Source organism: Podarcis erhardii (assembly GCF_964252035.2).
Source record: "Podarcis erhardii genome assembly, chromosome: 2".
Taxonomy (NCBI): domain Eukaryota; kingdom Metazoa; phylum Chordata; class Lepidosauria; order Squamata; family Lacertidae; genus Podarcis; species Podarcis erhardii.
The window spans coordinates 107,129,968-107,149,011 of NC_138498.1; the positions used below are offsets into that span (position 1 = coordinate 107,129,968).

The 19,044-nt window shown below is 53.4% G+C and overlaps 1 protein-coding gene across 3 annotated transcripts; it reads left to right on the forward strand.

Moving 5' to 3' along the window:
* The first annotated feature begins 1,031 nt into the window (after positions 1 to 1,031).
* On the forward strand, positions 1,032 to 18,607 carry PRRT3 (proline rich transmembrane protein 3). Of its 3 annotated transcripts, none has more exons than XM_081852394.1 (4): positions 1,032 to 1,703; positions 4,150 to 5,481; positions 7,958 to 8,098; positions 15,219 to 18,607. In XM_081852394.1, the coding sequence occupies exons 2-4, from the start codon at positions 4,242 to 4,244 to the stop codon at positions 17,168 to 17,170; spliced, it is 3,333 nt and encodes a 1,110-aa protein (XP_081708520.1). In that variant the 5' UTR covers positions 1,032 to 1,703; positions 4,150 to 4,241; the 3' UTR covers positions 17,171 to 18,607. The 3 variants fall into 3 exon arrangements, with proteins under 3 accessions (XP_081708520.1, XP_081708519.1, XP_081708521.1); XM_081852393.1 differs by having other exon boundaries at positions 4,186 to 5,481; XM_081852395.1 differs by lacking the exon at positions 1,032 to 1,703 and adding an exon at positions 1,755 to 2,076 and having other exon boundaries at positions 4,186 to 5,481.
* Positions 18,608 to 19,044: the final 437 nt, after the last annotated feature.

Sequence of the window (19,044 nt, forward strand, 5' to 3'; positions counted from 1 at the left end):
CCCTTGGCCTCACTGTTGTGGCCCAAAGGAAAGCAGAGCAATATGTTTGGCACCAGCTTGGCTGCAGGAGTTGATGTGTCTTGATTAACACACCACTTGGGGAGGAAATGAGCATGTGAGCTTCTAGAGGGCATCAGGCTCACTGCTGATGGATGGGGCTTTGGCTGCCCTGACCTGACAAAGCATTGTCAAAATGTGGAGATGAGGACTTCGGAACATGTTCAAAGTGACCTTGCCCATGTAGCCACCGGGACCCAGGCTTCCAAAAAGGCCCTTTCTGTTGTTTATTTACTTACTTATTCTATTTATTAAATTTATATAATACAACCCTTCATCCGAGGATCACAGGGCAGTTTGCAACACACAAACACTCGTTGAACCCTTAACAGGAAAGTTCCCTGAGGCGCAATGCTTATCTATAGTGTTTTTATTATAATTTTATTATAACCTCAGGTTAAGAACTCGTTCTTAATAATTCGTTCTGGAGGTCCGTTCTTAACCTGAAACTGTTCTTAATCTGAAGCACCACTTTAGCTGATGGGGCCTCCTGCCGCCGCTGCACCGCCGGAGCACGCTTTCTGTTCTCATCCTGAAGCAAAGTTCTTAACCCGAGGTAATATTTCTGGGTTAGTGGAGTCTGTAACCTGAAGCGTCTGTAACCCGAGGTACCACTGTAATAAATTAGTCTTCTTGTCCCATATGCAAAACTTCTCTCCTCCTCTGCCACTGGTTTCCTTTGCACAGACCTCCCAGTCAGCCTATTCTGGCCGGCAGACTTTCCGGGGCTTCGTTGGAGCCAGATCCTCCGGGAAAGGAAACGCGGGGCAGTGTGCCAGTGCATGTGCAGAGTGCAGAATGACTCACCTGGGAGGGAGGGAGAGAGGGAGGTGATCTTCCTCGGAACCTATCACATTTTAGGAACTAACAATATGGATCATCACGGCGGGGGTCTGCAAGGAGGGCGCAACCACGTGGTGGGGGGCAAGGGCGCAGTGGGGCGGGAAGAGTTTGGAGGGTGGGGGAGAGGGGGGCGGAGCGGGCCTCTCTCTCCCTGCTCCCGCTCCGCGACCCTCGACCCCCATTAGCTGAGCGACGCTTGCCCGGGCCGGCAGAAGCTGCGCTGGCTGCGTCCCGGGTTTGCTGCTGCCGCTGCACGTGACTGTTCGCCGCAGCACCTTGGCCTTTTGGGGGGCGCCCTGCTCAGCGCCTGCAGCACCTTTGGCTGGGCAAAGTGGAAGAAGCAGGCAAGCAGCTCGGGACACGAGCCAACCCGCCGGCCTTCTCCATCCCGGGTGCACCGAGTGCGAATCCTGCCACAAGGAGCGGGGAGGGAGGGCGAAGGACGGGGCAGCGGCGGTTCCTCCTCCTCCTGCTGCGCCCCCTTCCTAATGCATGCTGGCCGAGCTCGATGCTGTGGCTATTGGGGGCTTGCGGGGTAAGGGGAGGAAAGAGGCTCTGCTGCCCCCCGCGCGGGGACGCTGCTGGAGCGCGCCTCGTTGCTTGCTGGGCTTTTTTTGCAGGGTGGTTTCGCTGCTCCCCGCGACGATGCCGGCAAGAGCGGAGCTGGCCGCGGGGGCCACCTGAGCAGAGGAGAAGAGACGAGGAAGAGGAGGAGCTTTGGGCGCATCTAGGACACCCCACCCTCGGCTCCTGCCCAAGCGATGCGGGGCAGCGCGGGGCAGCGGCGCCAGGAGGAGCCCGAGGTGAGAAACCTGCGCGCGTTTGTGCACGAATGTCCGTGTCTCTCTCTCTGCGTGTTGTGTTTTGTGCATTTCCATCCAGGCTTGGTGGAAGGCGGGGGGGGGGGGTTGGAGGGAAAGAGGCGTCCTCCTCAATAGACACCCACAGACACCCGGGAGGGCACTCTTCCTGGCACCTGGCAAGGCGTTTAATGGAGGATCATTAAGTTTGGACGCCTGGCACACCCTGCGCATTACTGACCTTGGACGCCGAGACAGCCTGGCAACACCCCGGCTTGGATGCTGTGTGAGCAAGAAGCCTTTCCACTGCCCGGTGCTTTGCCCCCCCCCCCCCCGGACCTTTTGCAAAGACCACGCACCCACCTCCAGGCTTATGGTAAGTGTGACTGCCCTGCCAGAAGAATCGGTGGCCATTGAGGATCTCAGCAATGGGACCTGGGAAGCTGCCTTATACTGAATCAGACCGGCGTTGCATCTTCTTCTTCTTCTTTGGCGATCACTCGTAGCCGAGTAAGATTGTCTTCCATAAACACATTGTTTTAACAATGAGTCCGTAAGTGACTGTGGAGGCCAATTCTGGATCCGGTGTTGCATCTAGCTCAGTATTGTCCACACTGGCTGGCAGCCACTTTGCAGGCACCCCTTTGCAGCCTTTACCTGGAGGATTAAAGCTGGAAACTTTGGCATGCAAAGCAAATGCTCCACCACTGAGCCTGGGCCCTTCCCCAACAGCACCCAGCAGTGGCGTAGCGTGGGGGGTGCAGGGGGGGCCGGCCGCACCGGGCGCAACATCTGGGGGTTAGGGTTAGGGGGCGCAAATCCACAGGTTAGGGGGCGCAAATCCACGGGTTAGGGGGTGCAAATTACTTGCCTTGCCCCCGGTGCTGACATCCCACGCTACGCCACTGGCACCCAGACTGGGGGCAGATTTGCATGAAGAACCCCAGGCTGAAGTGTGTGTCTTGTGTTCCCTTGTGCAGCATTCCTGTGTTCTTGAGCTCATGGGGAGGGGGGAAATGCCTATTCTGAGAGGCTGGATCCCTCCGCTGCTTGGTAGGATGTTAATGGGATGGCAGCATGAAGCACATAACAGGGAAGCAGGTGAATTGTTGGAGATGTGCAGCCTGGTGTTTTATCAGCATCGTGGTTATAGCACTTGCCTTGCAGCAAATCAATGCGGTGGGCATTTATTGCTCCCATTTTACAGCGCGGAGTAACTGAGGCAGAGAGGCAGAAACTTGCTCAGGTTATGTGCAGTGAGCCTTTGATTTAAAAGTGGGAATTTGGAAGTCAGGTTCCTTTCTCTGCCCATTGGGCCATGCTGCCTCTGTTATATATCAATGGCTTGTGATAGCTAGTAGATAGGGTGCTGCAGTGTGGTGAAAAACTGTTTGGGGATAGTCAAGTGCCTTTTACCCAAGGTATGGTGGTTTGGCTTGCCTCAGGTGGGACATGAATGCAAGGCATTCCAAATCATGCAGCTCTTTGCTGCCAGGCCTGGAAAGGGTTAAAGTGCTGCAGGATTCCTGGCTCCAATCAGGGGTGCAGGGATCTGCTAGCTTGGTCTGAGCATCCCCATCCTCAAGCTGCAATAGACCGGGAGCCAGGCGCCCAAGGTGAACTTGCATGAGCTGCAGGGAGTAGGTGCTCTGCAGGGCTTAGGTATTGAGTCACACAGCTCCTGGGATGTGGTTTGCTTTTTGTAGGCCAGCTGATCATCTGCATTTTCCGAGAGGTATGCCTTGCAGATGGTCCCAGGTTCAGTTCCTGACATTTCCAGCTAAAGGATCTTAATGAGAGCAGGAAAGGCCTCGGTAGCCCTGGGGAGCTGCTGCCCGCTGGGGTGCGCAGTATTGGGTTGCATGGACCAGGCAGCTGCTTACATAAGCCCTCTTACTCCCTAAGGTTTTGCTATGGTGCCCAAATGGCAACAAGAGAGATAGAAGATGGCCGTAATCCTATAAGGGCATAAGAGCCACCCAGTGTGGCCCTCGCCTTAGAACCCCACCAGCTTCAGAATGATACCACCATCAATGTCTTTTCAGATGGGGCAGCTGCCTTGCCATGCCTCCTCTGGCTCAAGATGCAGTGGCAAAGCCCGGGGGGGGGGTTGCCTGCTGCCATCTGAGGTCCCTCCAAAACTGGCAGTGGGAGGGGAGAAAGCGATACACACTGCAGCTGTATTCTGGAGAAGGGAGAGACAAGTTGCCTATACATGTGACTTCAGCTTCATGTTTGCATCCATGTGCCATGCACAGCTGCTCACTTATGCTCGCCTGCAGCTCTCCGTCCACCCAGCTTGGCGTTCCGCTCATGTTGCTGCTTTTGTTTCTTCTGGAGGCAGTCTCCTGGCTTAACCCCGCTTTACCCATCACAGCCGTTTGTCACCAAACTCACCCGCTTGCTTCCCTTGCTGTCATTTTTTGCTCCCGTTCGCCGCTTGCGACAGCCAGCCGCCTTCCTTACCCGTGTCCCTGTCCCGCAGGGTGAAGCCTGAGAAGCTGTGACGACGCTGGATGCGGGCCCCCTCACGTCGCAGCAATGGCCTCTGTGGGACTCTTCCTGGCCTGGAGCCTGCTGCTGCCGGCCGTGCAACAGGCATCCCGCCTCCCCACCCCAAACAACCCCACCTGGGACCCTCCCTTGAGCTCTGCCCCACGGCTGCCTCCGCTGAATGGACCCTCCCAAGAGCGTCTCCCAAGCATAACTCCAACCCGTTCAGACCCCTTTGCCCCCGAGATCTCCAGTGGCGATGGGGAGCCAGGCAGTGAGATTTGGGACGGGGCAAATCCCACAAGCCATCCCGGGACTCCAATACCCCGGGTGCCCATTGACCTCCCTCTGGTGACCCATCCTGGTTTGGGGACACCCTCCAGGGCTTCTGAAGTAAGCTCGGCTCCCCACCTCACTGTTCAGGGTCTTCCTCAGACGGGGGGCTTCACTCTGTCAACAGTGGGGCTTTCTAGCGTTCAAACAGAGCCTGAGGCGACCACTGGCCATGCACCTGTGGAAATAAGCCCAGAGCAGGGAAATAATGGGACTTCTCTCTCAGTCCCTGGTGCTGCAAGCGTGGCCACTCCTGGTATGGCCTCCCTGCCAACCTCGTCCGGAGTCGAGGCCTCGGATTTACCTGCCTCCCAGGATGAGACCACACACAGCCGCCACCAGGCGGTGCTCAAAGATATCTCCATGGCAACCACACTAGGCCCCAAGCCTACTGTGTCCACCATCCCCTTGCTGATGTTACCTGCTGACGGGTCCCACGTAAAGTGGATGGCGACCGAACACACCGGCCCAAGGGGCGATGGTGCCATGGGGCAGCTGGGAAGCGGGGGTCCGCAGCAGGAGCTGGTGGGCCCAAACCAGACCACCGTCAAATATATGGCTTCCTACAGGAGCACACAGACTTATGGGGGCCCACAGGGACGGGAGGAGCTCTCCACCACTCCTTTTAGACCCAGACAGGCGGCTGGATACACCCAGAGGCCGCTTGGGCCAGGGAGGGACACTGTGGTTGTTGCTTCTGTCTCCGGGGCTGGTACAGCCATCCCACTGGATGGGACCCTGGCCTCCGCAAGCCCCCCTCAGCCAGCCTCAGAGGTCTTCCCGAGCCCTTCCACCTCTTCACCGGCAGGGGACATGGCAGGGACCCCCCAGGGACCAGTTACGCACCAAGGAAGCACCCTTTGGAGCCTGATTGTCCACACAACGCAGCAGCCAGGACTTTGGGAAGTGGCCGGAACGGAAAAGACTCATTCTCTTGGCGGGTCAGCGACCCCAGGTAGGTTTTAGGTTGTTTCTACTTTGGGTTACGGTCTTACTAGCAATAAACGCCCCTCCCTGCCCCCAATTCTGGTCAACCTAATAGCCAAGCGGTTCTCAATTGGTGGTCTGTGGGGAGTGGGGTCCGTGTAACACAGCCAGGGGGTTCATCACACCATTCACATAACAAAGATTAACATAGCGATATCAAAATTTTCAAAAGTAGGGGGTCCATGGCTTGGCTTTTGAAAAACGGGAATTCCCTAGTTTGTACCTAATTGGGAACCGTTGGTAAATAGGCCCATTTGCTCTCTCTTAAGGCTACATTCACAACATATGCTTAGAGCAGTATGGTACCACTTTAAACAGTCCCAAAGAATTCTGGGACCTGTAGTCTATTCAGGGCGCTGAGAGTTGTTAGGGGACCCTATAGTTGCAATTGCAGAGCAGTTTAGCAGTCAGTCCCTCTTCCCAGGGAACGCTGGGAATTGTAGCTCTGAGAGGAGAATAGGCGGCCTTGGCATCGGGGTGTCTCCTGACAACTCTCAGCACCCTGAACTGACTACAGTTCCCAGAAGTCTTTGGGGGAAGCGATGACTGCTTAAAGGTAGGGTTGCCATATTTCAAAAAGTTAACTTCTTGACACATGCAAAGTTGTTGAGGGTTTTTGTTGTTGTTTTGTTTTGTTTTTGGAATAAATCCAAATTGTTGAGCTTTTTGGGAGAAACCTTCCCCACCAAAAAAACAACAACTTTTCCCATTCATTGCCATACATCCGGGTTTTTCCTGAAACTTGCTATCGTTTGCCACTTGCTTTAGGGTGTCCCCATGAGAGTGAAAAGGAATTATCATACTGGGGAGGGTTATGCCTATGATAACTACAGTGGGGGCGGGGATGTAATGTGGCAGAAGTCAGCTGGACTCTGTACAGTGGCTGGCATATTATGGGTGGAATCGAGTTTTATTAGTGCAGCGATGGGGGAAGACATTTAGTTGTGAGGGAGGATATATGAAGTAGCAAAGAGGCTGGCAGCGACAGGGAGGAGGTGGCCGGGATATTGCAGCTTTGCTACGGTTGGGATGGGGTTTAACGCTCTAGGGTGTTTTGTGAAGCAGCAACAGTGGCTGAAAGTAACCTAACATAGTTTAATATGATTTTTATTTGAGCACTGGGTATATATCGTTATGTGAACCATTGAGAGGTTTATTTACCGTATTTTTTGCTCTATAAGACTTACTTTTTCCCTCCTAAAAAGTAAGGGGAAATTTGTGTGTGTCTTATGGAGCGAATGCAGGCTGCGCAGCTATCCCAGAAGCCAGAACAGCAAGAGGGATTGCTGCTTTCATTGCGCAGCGATCCCTCTTGCTGTTCTGGCTTCTGAGATTCAGAATATTTTTTTTCTTGTTTTCCTACTCCAAAAACTAGGTGCATCTTGTGGTCTGGTGCGTCTTATAGAGTGAAAAATACGGTACTTTACTAAGTGGTCTATACATTTTGTTGTTAAATAGGTAACATAAATAAAAAAAATATTGTTATTGTAAGCCACTTCGGATGCTCACCGCAAGCAGAAAAGTAACAAAATGGTTGTAGCCAGCAATGGTGTACTCAGAGCAGACCCACTGGAATTAATGGACCCAACTTAGCCATGCCCATCAATTTCAGTGGGTCTACTCTTGGGTATGGCTAAGAACCCTTAGCTACTCAGTAAGGCGTCTCCTGGTTCTTCTGCTACCTGAAACCCCTATTGGAATCAGTCCTCTTCGGGTTGGATAACTTTCCTCACCTCATAATCTCTTTAGCTACAAAGGGAACATTATTAACATCGAGGAGGGATTTAATTTTTAAAGGTTACCCAGACATTAGATGACAACCTTGAAATTATTCACTATGAGGGCCTGTGATTGTTTTTAGACTTTGAACATTTTTTTAATCAAATGGTTTTGACTATTTTGTGTTTGCTGCCCTGAGCTCCTTTGAGAGGAATGGCAGGATATGAATGATGATGATGATGATGATAATAATAATAATAATAATTTATTTATACCCCATCTGGCTGGGTTTCCCCAGCCATTCTGGGTGGCTCCCAATCGAGTGTTAAAACAATACAGCATTAAATATTAAAAACTTCCCTAAACAGGGCTGCCTTCAGATGTCTTTTAAAGATAAGATAGCTGCTTATTTCCTTCACATCTGAAGGGAGGGCATTCCACAGGGCGGGTGCCACTACCGAGAAGGCCCTCTGTCTGGTTCCCTGAAACAGGGCTTCTCTCAATGAGGGAACCGCCAGAAGGCCCTCGGTGCTGGACCCGAGTGTCTGGGCAGAACGATGGGGGTGGAGATGCTCCTTCAGGTATACAGTAATAATAAAAGCAATGCTTCTGGGAGAAAACAAGGCAGCAGTTTGACATGGTGGGGCTTTCCTTTCGCCTGAGCTAGAGCTACCTGTGTAGTTGCTGGATCCACCCAAAGCCTATTCCTCTCTTTTTCTCCCCAGGGATTTTGGGAGCGATTGATATTAACCCCCAACGAGTCCGGGGAGCTGTGATGCCCAAGGTCCCTGTCACGTACGTTGGGTCCTCTACTCCTGGACAGGACACCTCTGTGGTGAGGACCAGCCCGGAAACCAAGCACCCAGGTGAGTGAGAACAGGACAGCGAGGATGTTTACTAAGAACGTGAGAAGAGGCCTGTTAGATCAGACCATCTAGGCCGCGATCCAGTGGGCTATGCCTGCATAGCCAAGACTCCATATATGGACTCCAACTCTCATCAGTCCCAGCCAACATGGTCCAACAAGAAGCCACAAACAGGGCTTGAAGGCACTATGATTCCCTGGCAAGGCTTCTGGTTTTGAGTTACGCTGCTTCTGAACATAGAGTTTGCTAATAGGGCTCCACAAATCATCCCTCCATGATCGGCATATCCCGTGGCTCTGAATTCAGGTATGGAGATGCCCGGGTGTCCCTGGAATCCTTCAGAATATCCCTCCTGCAGCTGCTATTTGCTTTTCTTAAAAAGAAAAAAGCACGAACAACATAATACACAGTTTGGCCCTAAGTACATATAACTTTGGGGGGGCGCGGGGGGCGCTGTGGGTTAAACCACAGAGCCTAGGACTTGCCGATCAGAAGGTCGGCGGTTCGAATCCCTGCGACGGGGTGTGCTCCCGTTGCTCGGTCCCAGCTCCTGCCAACCTAGCAGTTCAAAAGCACATCAAAATGCAAGTAGATAAATAGGTACCGCTCCAGCAGGAAGGTAAACAGCGTTTCCGTGCGCTGCTCTGGTTCGCCAGAAGCGGCTTAGTCATGCTGGCCACATGACCCGGAAGCTGTACGCCGGCTCCCTCGGCCAATAAAGCGAGATGAGCACACCAACCCCAGAGTCATCCGTGACTGGACCTAATGGTCAGGGGTCCCTTTACCTTTACCTTTACATATAACTTCATTTACTCACCTATTTGTCCCCCTAGCCCTTTTGCTCTTCCCTTCCTTTCTCCCCCTCTCTCCATAATCTCCCTCCACTTTTGGGGTTCGTAGCTGACAAAGTCACACTCGGAACAGAACCCACAAGTTAGTTCTGGTTAACTGATTTCAACAGGTCCAATCTGAGTATGGCTCGGATGCCACACTTAGGCTGCAAACTTACTTGGGAGTATGCTCTGTTGATCTCGGTGAGATTTGCTTTAAGCAGACATGCATAGGGTTGCACCGTCTCAGTTTAATCTTGTTGGCGTAAAGACCTGCCCTGCCCTCTCATTTTTGCTTATCTCGCTCCGCAAAGTGCTGTGCACCTTGCCGGTGCTCCATACATAATACATTGCAGTAATAGATTGGATGTGTTATTGAAGGAGGTGGATTGCCTTACTGCTGGGCTTTCGTTTCAGATTTTAAATCCACCACTGTTGCAAATATGCTGAATTGACTAGCATTAAATTTATTATTGCGTTGCATAATTCGTTCTGCTTCTCCTAGACTGTGGGCGGGGGGGGGGGGGGGGAGGGACAGTGAGTTATACAGGGCACTCAGCGAGTGTCTGGATGGCCGAGCAGCCTTAAGACTCAAGGCTTTGGGTTTAGGCTAAGGTGGCTGTCCAGCTCTAAACACAACCCAGCTGGCACAGTTAATGGTCAGAGATGTGTAGTTCAGCAAAACCTGGAGGTCCACAGGTTCTTCATCCTCAAAGTGGACAGTATTGGCCCAAGTAGGCCTATCTCAGTATAAGGTAGCTTTGAATGTCTGAAGCTGCATTCCTTCTCCATTCTATGTTCTGCTTTCTGCCCATTCAGCAAATTCTCTGGCATTTATTTGAGCTCTCGCTTGGCACTGCCCAAACACACTCCTAGCAATATATTTGCAGCCAAAAACTTTAAAAAAGGGGGGAGATTCTGCAGCCGGTGCCCCCTTCCGCAGCCTTTCACGAGCTCGGCAAAACGGTGACAATCAAACCCACAACCCTGCTTACCCTGTGTAACTTGGCTTGCTCGCTCGAGCCATCTCAGACGATTTGCTTCGCAAACTCCTTTTTGTGTGTAAGTGCATTTGTCTTCCGATAATGGCACGCAGTGGCGTGTAAGGACAGAAGCAAATACTTAACCAGCAGCTCCGCCTTATTAAGGGTCCCAGCCTGGGTGGGGAGGCGGGGAGCGCGAGACAATTATTATATATATCTCAATTATTTCCAGCAGTCTCTCCCCTGTGGAATGGGAATGGTCTTCGCTTTGGGCAGTAAAATTGGCCCACGTGACCTTTCAGCACCATACTTAGACAGATGTGGGTTCGTGTTCATGGTCACCAGTCCCTCCAGAACGAAGGTGCTTGGAAGAGATGATGATGATGATGATGATGATGATGATGATGATGATGATTATTTAATATTTATACCCCGCCCATCTTGCTGGGTATCCCCAGCCACTCTGGGCGGCTTCCAACAAAACACTAAAATACAATAACCTATTAAACATTAAAAGCTTCCCTAAACAGGGCTGCCTTTAGATGTCTTCTAAAAATTTGGTAGTTATTTTTCTCTTTGACATCTGGTGGGAGGGCGTTCCACAGGGCGGGCGCCACTACCGAGAAGGCCCTCTGCCTGGTTCCCTGTAACTTGGCTTCTCGCAGGGAGGGAACCGCCAGAAGGACCTCGGAGCTGGACCTCAGTGTCCGGGCAGAACGATGGAGGTGGAGACGCTCCTTCAGGTATACTGGACCGAGGCCGTTTAGTGCTTTAAAGGTCAGCATCAACACGTTGAACTATGCTCAGAAAAGTACAGGGTGCTTAGGAGTGCAGGATGCTGGAACCTATCCAGACATACAGGCAGAGTAGCAAGGCACACATCCCCCCCCTCCCCCGTTCTGGGCAGATACTTGGAATCCCCTCCATACCCAGGGACAAAGGCTGATACCCGTTTAGAGCCTCTATTTGGAATTCTTCCCCAGATGCCCAGGAAGGATTTGGGAGGACCAGGAAGAAGCAAGGCTGCCGTGTGAGGGACCTAGTTCTGCCCTAAATGGATTGTTCCATAGGCAGCGGGGGGTGCTGGTTATATCTGAGCACGGTGCCATTTCTAATCAGGATAATCTCCGGACCCGATTAGCGCTAACTACGCAAGCTTGTCTGTCCTCCTCGCTAGCTGCTCCTTCCCAGGGCATATCTCTGCGAAGACGAGGCAGGATGGGTGCCGGTCCAGAGAGGACCTCTTGCCCCTGAGCTATTTCGTTCCCTCCACTAGGCCTTGGATCCCTGAGCCCACAACACTTTATTGTGCAAGTTAAAAGTTGCCGCTTTCCCCTAAGGCAGGACCATAACTTGGCCCCAGATTCGATCCCCAGCAAAGCTGGGAGAAACTCTGGGTAGCCACTGCCAGTCAGTGTAGACAATACTGATGTAGAGGGAAGAAAAAAAAAAGGTAAAGGATCCCTGGATGGTTAAGTCTAGTGAAAGGCGATTATGGGGTTGCGGTGCTCATCTCGCTTTCAGGCCGAGGGAGCCGGTGTTTGTCCACAGCTTTCTGGGTCATGTGGCCAGCAGGACTAAACTGCTTCTGGTGCAACGGGACACCGTGATGAGAGCCAGAGCGCACAGAAACGCCATTTACCTTCCTGCCGCAGTGGTACCTGTTTATCTACTTGCACTGGTGTGCTTTCAAAATGCTGGTTGGCAGGAGCTGGGACAGAGCAACGGGAGCTCACCCCATCACGGGGATTCGAATCGCCAACCTTCCGATTGGCAAGCCCAAGAGGCTCAGTGGTTTAGACCACAGTCCCACCCGTGTCCTTACTGATGTAGAAGGGCCTGACTCAGGAAGTTCCCACCTCCCCCTTGCTCACCCACTTTCCTTCCTTCTCTTGCCTTGGGCTCAGCAGAAGAGTGCAATAGTAGGCCACACTTTTCTCCTGAAGCCAAAGCGATCCAGCACCACTGCCTCCATCATTTTTTGTGACAAATGGTGATTTGACACCTTCCCACACAGACACCCTTCCCCCCCCCCGCCGGGCAGTTTCTGTCTTTGGCATGGTTTTTGCCTCCCTATCCCCTGATCTCACCCCCCCCCCACTCCCCAGTTCTCCTCTGCTTTGCAGATCCACTCACGCCTGGATCAGTTCCAGCAAATTGGGGAGTGGATGGCAGGCAAAAGACAGCGAAGAAGCTCTGGCTGCCTTGTCTCTCATTTGCAGTGGAAGATTTAAAGGTGCATGGATGTTCTCCAGATTGCAACCCAGCAGATTCCACCCCCTTGAAAAAATCTGCCATTAGGTGGTTCACATTCAGACTCATTGACTTCAGAAATAGGGTGGAACTGAGACCTGTGGGCATATAAATGCAATAAAAAAATAAAATAAAATTTTTTTAAAAAAAACCTACGTCATCCTTCTGGCAGTTCCCTCACTGCGAGAAGCAAAGCTACAGGGAACCATGCAGAGGGCCTTCTTGGTAGTGGCACCCGCCCTGTGGAACGTCCTTCCATCAGATGTCAAGGAAATAAACAACTACCTGACATTTAGAAGACATCTGAAGGCAGCCCTGTTCAGGGAGGTTTTTAATGTGTGATATTTTACTGTATTTTTCATCTTTGTTGGAAGCCGCCCCGAGTGGCCAGATGGGCGGGGTACAAATAACAAATTATCATCATCGTCATCATCATCAGTGGGGAAGTGTTGCATTTGCAATTTCTGGATCCTTTGCTTGTTCCCTCCATACTAAGTTGGCCTTAGTGCTTCTCGCTTCAGAATTTCCACCATGCTCAGCATAATCCCTGTAAAACAGATGCACCTTAGGGACGGAGGAAGCTGCCTACTGAGACAGACCGTTTGCTCCATCTAGCTCAGCATTTTCTACGGCGACTGGGTTTCAGGCAGGGGATATTCTCAGCCCTTCCTGGGGACGCCAGGGATTGAATCTGGGAGTGTTTGGCAAGATGAGAGAATGCTCTGCTGCTGAGCCTTTCTCCACTTAGCCCATATAGCTTGTCAGTTGTTTATAACTATAGGCTTCTCTGCATGTGGCCTGGCCTGAAGCTTCTTCACTTTCCTCCTGTGTAGCTCGAAAAACAAAGTCCCTCCACTGTCATTCCTGGATCCCTAGTGCATATCCTCCAGGCTTATCTCAGCGGTGGCCTCTTAGCTTGCCTTACCAGTTCTGAACAATCTACTGAGTCTTCTTTCATCACCCCCTCCCCTCCCCTCCCCTCCCCTCCCCGGGGCTCATCTTCAGGCTGAAAAATTACCAGTTATTACAATCGGGAGAGCTGCAGTGTGTGGTATGCCAGCCCCGGCCGAGCTATTTTCTAGGATACAGTCATACCTCAGGTTGCGAACGTGATCCATGCGGGAGGCATGTGCGCAACCCGCAGCTGAAGTGCTGCGTCTGCGCATGCATGTGATGCGATTTGGCACTTCTACGCATGCGTGTGATGTCATTTTGCCCTTCTGCGCATGCATGAGCACCGAAACCTGGAATTAACCCATTCCGGTACTTCCGGGTTCAGCGTGGTCCGCAACCTGAAAACGCGCAACCTGCAGCGTTCATAACCTGAGGCATGACTGTACTCCATTCCAGTTTTCAGTTCCTCACTCCCAACAGTTAGCATTTTCAATCACTGAGTGTGTTCGGTACCCATTGGGCCGGTTTTGGAGTTTACCACCAATCACCACTGCTTAGGGTTATTTCTCCTAAATACAGTGGTACCTCGGGTTAAGTACTTAATTCGTTCCGAAGGTCCGTTCTTAACCTGAAACTGTTCTTAACATGAAGACCACTTCTTAACCTGAAACTGTTCTTAACATGAAGCACCACTTTAGCTAATGGGGCCTCCTGCTGCTACCATGCTGCTGGAGCCCGATTTCTGTTCTTATCCTGAAGCAAAGTTCTTAACCTGAAGCACTATTTATGGGTTAGCGGAGTCTGTAACCTGAAGCGTATGTAACCTGAAGCGTATGTAACCCGAGTACCACTGTACCTTTTTGTGCGCATTTGCAAACCTCAGGGTCCCCCCAGTCAGGCTTGACATCTCCCCATTGTGTGTGGACGGTGTGTCATTTTGGCTACAAAAGGACCCGCGCTTGGAGAGCTGTGTCGGCCGGCCATGAGCATAAATGATTGCCAGTTATGGTTGCCCTGCTTCCTGCATGCCAGTGTTGCTCGTCTCTCGCTCACCCAGCTGAATCTTGCCAGGTGGCAGGATGGTGAGGCGGCGGGAGGAGGGTAATGAATGGGCCGGGGCCGCCCACCTGCTGTCGGGAAGGCCCCCTGGAGCAGATGGCAGAGGAAGCTGCTCCTTAATTTGGCTGCTGTCGCCTCCAGTTCGGGAGAGGAATAAATAGTCATCTCTTGTTCCCCCTCCAGCATAGATGACTCAGTAGCAGAGCGCATGCCGGGCATGCCGAAGGGCAAAGCTTGCAATCCCTGGCATGTCTAGTAGTTAAAGCATTTTGGGAAAGATATCTCTCTCGGACTGAGACCTGGGGGAGAGCAGTCAGTGGGGATAGCAAGGCCAGTCAGTCCAAAACTGTGTGTCGTTTGAGAGAACTGCTCATTTTGCTACAGTAAACCAATCAATTAAATGCTCCTGGGGCACAAAGTGGGATTTAATAGCATTGCAACCGGCGGGGTGTGTGTGTGTCATTGAGTAGGGAAGGGGTCTGGAGTAGCAAGAGTAGTGAATAATCCTGGCATCTCCAGCAGGGTTTGGAGAGACTCCTGCCCGAAATCCTGGAGAGCTGCTGCCGGTCAGTGCAAACAATACTGAACTAGATGGACCAGACGTCCGACTCAGTATGTGCTCCTGTGTAATCTGTGCTTTAAAAAAACCCAAGAACTACGTCAAAATCAGCAGCCACGTTCCGCACATTATGCGCACAGCATGCAAATGAAGCAGAGTTGCAATCTTTGGCTATTTTTACATCCTATAATCTGCTTTTATTAGTCCTGCAGAGAGACAGGCGCGGAACTATGCGCGGCATCAGAGCCTTTCCAAGACTTGAAATCTTATTTGATCCTCCCCTTCAGCTTATTAGATTTAACAATTCATCCTTTGCCCACATGCTTTCAACTGTATTGGGAAGAGGGAACCTCATACTTGCTACTCCTTCTTCTCTCTCCTTGATGAAAATGTCGGTTCTGCACAGAGCCGGATGTATGGGTGTCATAATCATGATTTTACAAAAGAACAAAAATGCAGGTTTCCCACTGCAAAAATGGTCTTTCGGGGACTTCCTTCCTGACCCTGAACCCCATCATGCTTTTCTTCATTATCATTTACAGATGCTTCTGGGACCCGTCCCGCTAAGCGGAGCAGCACCACCACTACCACGTCTGCCCGCCTTCTGGACACCCCCCGCCGTGGCCTGATCCGGGTCACCACCCAGAGAGTCGTGCTGCACCGCCAGCTGGCCCGCCCCCAGCCCAGCCTGCCCACTGTCCTCACTGCCTCCAGCCCTCCTTGCCCTAGCCCTGGCAGCGCCTGCAGCCAGCTGCTGCCTAACCAGACCTTGATCCGCTGGGGGGACCTCGAGCGCACCCTGAGCTTTGCCTGGGCGCTGCACGTCTACGGCTCCGGCGTGCTCTTCCTGCTGCTGAGCCTGCTGAGTCTGGCCTGCCTGGGGGGCTCCCTCGCCTTGCGGGTGGCTCACTTCCCGCACGTCGCATCTGCCAGCGCCTTGCTGCTGGTCTTCGGGCTGCTGCGCACCACCTTCTTCCTGGCCGACCCGTATGGCGCGAGGGGCTGCCTCCCGGCCGCTGCGGTGAGGGTCCTCTACACAGCGCCCTTCCCCATGCTGCTCACCACCTTTGCCGTGCTCCTCCTACGCCTCTTCCGCCAGGCCCGCCTGGAAGTCCTGCCGGCCAAGTGGCAGAGCCTGCCGCTCTGGGCTGCGCTGGGGTCCGTGCAGAGTGCCGCCCTGCTGGCCGCTGACTTGTTCTCTCCTCCGTTGCACCCGGCCGTGCCGGTGGGGCTGCACACCCTGTCCTGCGCCCTTGGCATCTGCCTCCTGCCTTTCACGGCCTTCGTTTACTGGCTGCTGCGGCGCAGTGTGGCCGAGACGGCCGAGGGCACCCCAGAGCCGGGCGTCTGGAGTGGGGCGTGGCTGCTACTGGCAAGCAGCGGGCTGGCCCTGCCGTGCTGCGGGCTGCAGTTCTACGGGGTGCTGTGGTTCTCGGGCCTCCTGGGCCAGGTGGACCTATTCAGCTGGGGCTGGTGGTTCGTGCAGTTCTGGTTCCGGATCGTGGAGCTGGTGCTCTCCTTCACCCTTGTCGCGCTCGCCTGGCAGGCCCTCTGCTGGCGCTACGGCTCGGCCGAGCACTCCTGCTGGGCCAAGCTCCTACGCTACTTCTGCGCTTACCGCAAGGCCGAGGTGCCCGAGTACCCCAACAACTGCTACGACTGGGCCGGAGGCATCCTGGAAAAGGTCCCCAACAACGACATCAGCAAGAACCTGATCCGGAACCCTCCCGGGGGTGGCAGCGGGCGCCTCTGGGCACTCAAGGACAGCAATGAGCTGCGGGCAGCGGGCGTCCAGGGCTCCAGTCCGTCACCTGCACGCCCCGTCTACAGCCCCAAGTGCCCCAACGCCGCCGCGGCCATCATGGGCCGCTCCTACACCAGCATCTGCTTTGAGCGGGATTCGGTCCTCTCCCTGGCGGAGCTGGAGTTCCGGCCCCCGTCGCCCATCAACCTGAGCCGCAGCATCGACGAGGCCCTTTTCCGTGAGCACCTGGTGCGCGACTCCATCTTCCTTCGCTCCAGCCTCCACTTCCCTTCGCGCCTGGCCCGCCAGGACTCCTGCTCTTCCCTGCGCGGCGACTGCTCCACGCTCTCCCACACCGCCCAGCCCCTGCTGTCGCGTCCACGCCGCAGCAGCGATCCTGACTGCCTCTACAGCTTGGCCCGGGCCAGCTCCATGGGCGAGCTCACCACTCAGAGCCGCGGCCTGGCCAGCGAACCCCCGACAGACACCTCCTTCGACAGCTTCTCCCGCACCTCCTTCTCCCGGGCCTCCCTCAAGTTCAGCTGGAACCCCTGGCGCCACGGCCTGTCCTCGCCAGAAAGCCTGCCCCCTGAGGAGCTGCCCAACCAGGCCCAGCTGCTGCCAGACGAACTGCCCCCCGCCCCTTCCAGCAGCGCCCCAAACTCAGAGCGTGAGGCCCGGAAGAGCTTCCTGGCCCTCAGCAAGCAGGTGGATTCTCGCAGCCTCTCGAGCGACACCATTGAACTGTGAAAACGGCTCGGGATCCCACCCTGCCTGAGGCGCACCAGCCTGGTTCTTAGCGGAGGAGGTGGGAGAAGGCGGCTCTCCCCAGGAAGACTCCCATTTTCCTTTCAAAAAAGCCATGGGGCGCCTTTTGCCCCGACTCGGCCTAGTATGTGCCACTCACTTAGTGGCCCCCAATCCGTAGCTGGGCTCCTCTAGTGTCAGCCACATGATAAATAGTACCGCCAGCCAGCCATCCACTCTGTGAAAACCACAAACGTAGCACAAGCCAGTCATCCGTTCCCATGTTCTGTAGTGCCAGGAACACCCAAGCGCCCGCTCGCCATTTTCTGTAGCCACCTCTGTTTTCCACGTGTAGCATATGGGAATGGGAGGCAGGCGGGCACCAGGAACTCTTCCGGCTGCAAGAAGGATACCGTGTGGGGAGAGAGCAGGGCGGGAGGGCACTGACAGCCTGACAGACGGCACTCTCTCCAATCCAGCCCCCAATCCGAAAAGGCTCAGCTTGCCGTTACTGTTTGTGGCAGTGCCCACATTGTGCCATAGAAATAACCCTTGGAGGCGAGGCTGAGGAGCGACAGGATGAGGGCCTGCCGCCGTCGTGATGGGCCCCCAAGTATTTGCAGCAATCTCGGAGCAAGGCAGTGCTGCAGACCGGAGCTCAGTGGTAGAGTCCACCCCAGGCTCCCCCAAACTCGGCCCTCCAGCTATTTGGGGACTACAATTCCCATCATCCCTGGCCACTGGTCCTGGTAGCTAGGGATGATGGGAGTTGTAGTCACAAAACAGCTTGGGGGTGCTCGGTCTACCTTTTGCATGCAAATGGTCCCAAATTCAGTTGCTAGGTCTCTTGCACTAAAAAGAGCTGGGAAAGGATTTCTGCCGGGGGCCTGCCAGTTGTAGCAGATACGAATGAGCTCAGTACAGCAATATTCTGAGTCTGTATATCTGCACGGCAGCGGCTTATGCTATAAATCATTCCATGAGCTGATTTTTTCTGGCTCAACATCCATAGCCCAAGCCACAGTGACCGATTCTTAGATGTTGGGAACGTACAGTGCAATCCTGTGCAGGTCTACTCAGAAGTAATCACCCACCTACTGAGTCTCGTTAGAATTGCTCCCAGGTAAGTGTGCATAGGATTGCAGCCTTAAACTAGCTTTTCTGAAAGAAACAAAACTTGTTTCTAGGTCTCATGGCTGCTGTGGAAAAGGTGGAGAACCGTGCAGCTGGTTTCTTTCCCGTTAGCAAAACCAGAGAACAACATCTCCCATCTCTCTCCCACCAGGCACATGGCTGGGTTATGCTTCAATATGCTAGACTGGGGGGGGGGGCTTTTATTTCTTAGCTTTTTTGAGCCCCCCCATCTTCCTCCATGACCCTCTGCCCGTCTCTGATGTAGTCTACATGCGCCCGTCCTCTCCATCCCTTGTGTCTTTTTTTTTATAAAAAATAATAATAATCAAAATTTGCCAGAGTTTGACTGAAACTCAGAACTTGGCCTGGAGTTGTGTGGGGGGTGGAAAGATGTTGCAGGACGAGCTTGAAATTCACACAGGAATGCTGCTTTGTCAGATTGGAGCAAATAGCACAATTTTGCAACTTCCCTGGCAACTTACCTCTCCCCCCGACAGGGGAATGAAAGGATGGAACTGTCCGGATCTGCGGTTGGACAGGGGTACTTTCGAATGTCCATGTGGTCTGTTTGTGCCAAAAAGAAAAAAAATGAAATAAAGCTGTCAGAGAATGTTAACCCTGGCTTCGGATATAGTTTCTTGCTCAGTTCTGTGGGACTCGGAGGGGTTACAAAACACTTCATTAGTGACGGAAGAGCGAAGAAGGGCTGTGAGGGTGAGGCTCTGAGGGAAAGCGCATGCAGA

What these genes read in the sequence shown, in the direction of transcription:
- PRRT3 (XM_081852394.1), top strand. Translation starts at nt 4,242, where the DNA reads ATGGCCTCTGTGGGACTCTTCCTGGCCTGGAGCCTGCTGCTGCCGGCC. An exon ending in TGGCGGGTCAGCGACCCCAG is followed by an intron (nt 5,482 to 7,957) that starts GTAGGTTTTAGG and finishes TTTTCTCCCCAG; the next exon opens with GGATTTTGGGAGCGATTGAT. An exon ending in CCCGGAAACCAAGCACCCAG is followed by an intron (nt 8,099 to 15,218) that starts GTGAGTGAGAAC and finishes TATCATTTACAG; the next exon opens with ATGCTTCTGGGACCCGTCCC.